The sequence below is a fragment of the Mus musculus genome, chromosome 6 (genome assembly GCF_000001635.26).
Source record: "Mus musculus strain C57BL/6J chromosome 6, GRCm38.p6 C57BL/6J".
Lineage (NCBI taxonomy): Eukaryota > Metazoa > Chordata > Mammalia > Rodentia > Muridae > Mus > Mus musculus.
Window position 1 is genome coordinate 5295859 of NC_000072.6, and position 4428 is coordinate 5300286.

The window sequence follows — 4428 nt, forward strand, 5'->3', positions numbered from 1 at the left end:
TGAATATAAAAGTAGTTGCCCCATAGGAGGAACAACAATATGAACTAACCAGTATCTCCAGAGCTCCCTGGCACTAAACCACCAACCAAAGAGTACACATGGTGGAACTCATGACTCTAGCTGCATATGTAGCAGAGGATGGCCTAGTTGGTCATCAATGGGAAGAGAGTCCCTTGGTCCTGTGAAGGTTCTATGCCCCAGTGTAGAGGAATGCCAGGGCCAGGAACTAGGAGTGGGTGGGTTGGGGAGCAGGGGAGGAGATAAGGAGTTTTGGAGGGGAAACCAGGAAAGGGGATAACATTTGAAATGTAAATAAAGAAAATATCTAATGAAAAAAAAATAAGAACAGTAGTTACTCAAGGATAAGGCCGAGCCATTGGCGGCAGCGAGACTGGCCAAAGGGCAGAATGGTCTGATTAGAAGACAGGCAGTGCAGTGACGTGAGCTAATAGTAGTGTATGCTTCAAACCAGGAAGAAAGAATGCTTAACATTCTCATCTCAAAGAAAAAGCAAGTGCTTACGGTGACTGCTGTGGTAATCACTGCAGATCTCGTTATATATAACACCTTAGCCCATAAGTATGTGTGTTTATTATTTATCGATTAAAAACAAAGGCTAGCCCGACCCATCCAATGTGTGGAGAGTCTACAGGAGCAGAAGCATTTCCGTGCCATGACAATGAAGCCACATTGCCATTCCCTGGCACAGGCATAAGGCTGACTTTCTCCCTGTTGCAGTGCTCCCACCATGTCCACTTCTCACAGGGCCTTCTTCTAAGTGAAGCTGCAGCTATGGGACACTGGAATTGCCTTGCAAGATGTGCTATACTTTGATTTGACTCTCATTCTTGGGGATGCAGTCTGGGTCTCCTTTATCATTCCCAAAGTGCTTTCCCCATGCCTAGTCCAGCATCTCTCAATGCTTAATGCATACTGTACAAGAGGATTGCTAAGAGAGGGGTGTGCTTCGTGTTGTGATTTTGTAGTGTGGTGCTGGGGCTAGAATCCCAAGCTTCGTGCATTCTGGGCAAGTGCTCTGTCCCTGAGCTACACTGCACATTATTAGCAAAGATATAAACGTTAAAAATAAAAAAAAAAAAGATAAAAGGAAGAAAGAAGAGGAGAGGGGAGGAGAGGGGAGGAGAGGAGAGGAGAGGAGAGGAGAGGAGAGAAGAGAAGAGAAGAGAAGAGAAGAGAAGAGAAGAGAAGAGAAGAGAAGAGAAGAGAAGGAAATCTGACTGTCATGCTGGCGTGTGCCTATAATAGCAGAAGTCAGGAGACCAAAGAATCCTGAGTTTTGAGACCAGACTGAGCTTCAAAACAGAGGATACACAGTGAGACTTCGTCTCAAAACCAAGAATTCATTTAAAATTTAGAAAAGCACCCAAAACCCAAGGCCGATGCCCTATCAGAACCAACTGAATTAGAATGTTTCACATGGTGCTACTTGGACGTCAAGACTCCGGGAGATCCCAATATCCAGGCCCCGTTGCTGTGCCCTTCGGGCTTATTTGTACAATGCAAGACTCATAGCAGTTTGCTGCTAAACAACCAATGAGTGCCGGCGCTTCCCTTTTGCCTATTAGAGAGAGGCCCAGTGTGAAGCACACCCTTCAGACTTGCCCGCCTTCCTCATCTGAGTCTACGTTGCCTCCCAGAACGCCTACAGAAGACTGTCTTTTCTCTTTAACCCTATAAGGAGCTGAGTACTACTGTTCCGGAACACTTTTGCAAGAAGTTTATAAAGTTTGAATTGGTAACTTGAAAGTATGATGTCTACCCAGAACAAACAATCGCTCGCTCTGCTTCTGGGACTCTGGTCAATAAATAAGGAAATGATGTAAGAACAGTAGCTGTCTCTCTCAAGCGTCTTTGATCTCCAGCGCCAAGACGGAAACCCTGAAGTTTCACCAACTATTAATGCTGGGGAGGGATGGGTTCCGGCTGAGCAGAACAGCACCAGTGACCTAAAATGAAGCTGTATAATTAGAGCGTCCACGCATGAGTAATGGTTTTGTTTTCAAATTAAAGCACTGGGTTTGCCCTTGGGGAATTTGCAAAGCTCTCTCTTGTCAGCCTAGGCAGAGGAACCTCGGCACCAGCAAGCGCTGGAAAACTTTTTCCCAAAGTGTCTAGGTCTTGGTGGAAGTGGACTGGGTCGGTTAAACGGAGCACCGGTAGCTATCCGAAGTTCTTCCTTCCATCCGGTCCCCCCCCCCCCCCGAACTAAACAAGCTCTCTCTCCAGTTACCTCCCCCCCTCTCACCCCCTCCCACCCGCCGCGCGAGCGCCCCAATCAGCTCGGCGGTCCCAGCCTAGGGACTCCCGACCCGGGACCCTCGGCAGCACCTACCTGAGCGCTAGGAACCGCTCGCCCAGCAGCGCCAGCCCGATGCCCAGCAAACTCAGAGCCACCATCCGGCCCATGGTGCGGGACCGGCCCGCCGTCTGGCTCGGGCCTGACCGAGCAGCTCCGGACGCTGGGCCAGCTCCCCGCCCCGAGCGCGGAGCCGCGCCCGATCCCCGCCCCGAGCGCCGGCTCTGCAGCCCAGGCTCCGCCCGGCGCCTCGTCCTCGGAGCACATCCGCACATGCCCGCGTGGGAACCCAACTGAACTTGATTCCTTTCACAAACACCCCGCCAAGCCTCCGATCCTCGCGCAGCTGCACCTGCTCAGCTCCCTGAAAACTTTAGGGTGGCCTCTGCGGAGTTCCCTTAATTTAGTTAAGTTTGGGCTTGCTTTTTGCTGTTTTGGCCTGGTGTTTGAGGATACTTTCCCCCTCTGTTGTGTATAATTTTGGCTTTGAGAAGCTAGGAAACAAACTCAGGACTTTGTTCATATTAGGCTAGTACTGAGCCATATCTACAGTCATACACTAGTTTTGTTATTACACATACGTGTGTATAACATTTCTATATTTAAATATAAAATATATTTAGATAGTAATTATTAAACAACACAGAAAGTATATTATATATATATATGAAATCTATTAAAATTGTACTTTTAAATGTTCTTATTGTTTTGAACATAAGGTCTCATGTGGTCCAGGCTGGTAGGGAACTTCTGATCTGTCTACCTCCATATGCCAAGTTCTTGGGCCACTCAAGGCCCTGCCTAGAGTAATATGTTTTGCCTTAGTTCTTTATTTCATATGCATGGTTGTTTTGCTTGCATGTAAGTATATGCACCACATTCATGCCTGGTATCCACATAGGTCAGAAAAGGGTGCCCACTACACCAGGAAATACAGCCAGTGTTCTTAGTGCTGAGACATCTCTCTCGTTCAGACATTTTAAATATTCCTTTCCTTTTTTTTCTTCTTTTAGATGGGAAAAAAGTGGTTCTGGACAGGTCTTATATAAGAAGTTAGAGTTGGAATTACATCCTTTTATATTAAGATTTATAGCCAGGTGTGGTGACGCACACCTTTAATCCCTGCACTTGGGAGGCAGAGGCGGGTGGATTTCTGAGTTTGAGGCCAGCTTGGTCTACAGAGTGAGTTCCAGAACAGCCAGGGCTACACAAAGAAACCCTGTCTCGAAAAAAAAAAAACCAAAAAAAAAAAAAAAGATTTTAGACTAAAACACCACAAACTCGGGACTCACTGGAGTACTAATCAATTTTCTCTTCTTTCTCCCTTTTCATTTTAATACTTATTGATATACACTTATAAAAATATAAAGAGGGAGGGCACTCGTTGAGATTGCGACAGCTACTGGGTATAACTTGAAATCAGTTCCTAATTGTTCCCAGTGCTTAATTCCCACCTGCAATGTTTGCAGAAGCTACACAGTCAGTTCCCGGGGACCATCCTTTTCTGACAGTGTTTTGTTATTGCAGCTCGAGGTGACCTCAGATTTGAGGCTCTCTTGCCTTGCCCTCGTGAGGATTACCAGCAGATGCTGGCACATCAGGCCAGGTTTCTGTTTTGTAACCAACCATTAAGGAAAAGCAGATGCCGGTTTGTACCTGGCCCCTCACCAAAGGGAAAAGAAAGAGATCTTCCTGTTCCACACATCTGTGACCAGCCCTAAGGGACTCTGGGATGTATCCACTGTCTGATAGACAGCTGAACAATTGCTCTTTCAAAGTCCCAGAAGATGTACTTTTTATGCACTTTCCATCACAGATAACTTCGCAAAATACTGTTTGTCAGGGCACACAGTTAGGTGGGTAGGATTGCCAAAGGGATCAAGTGCACTGAAATGTGATTATCGAAGTGCTTTGAAAGTGAGTGTATGCCACAGAAATACAGTAATGACACAGCCCTTCTCATCTTGGCATGGGAGCCACCCTGTGCCCTTAATGGCATCTCTGAGTTAGGTGTGATCTTAGCACAGCAAATCAGAAAGCTCTAGAAACATTCTTTCAAAGGAAGATAAAGGGCCAGGGCTGGTGACTGACTGGAATCTCACCATGAAGCT

The 4428-nt window shown here is 46.7% G+C and overlaps 1 protein-coding gene across 2 annotated transcripts in view; it reads right to left on the reverse strand.

The window, feature by feature from the left end:
• Pon2 (paraoxonase 2) overlaps positions 1-2487 on the reverse strand; it is a 33726-nt gene extending 31239 nt beyond the window's left edge. The window contains exon 1 of one of the 2 annotated variants that reach the window (XM_006505122.2): positions 2354-2487. Coding sequence is in view for 1 of the 2 variants with exons in the window: in NM_183308.3 (NP_899131.1) it covers positions 2354-2427 (74 nt within the window). In the remaining variant the exon portion in view is untranslated. The remainder of the gene's footprint in view (positions 1-2353) is intronic. The other variant, NM_183308.3, reaches the window with a different exon arrangement.
• Between the last annotated feature and the right edge of the window lie 1941 nt (positions 2488-4428).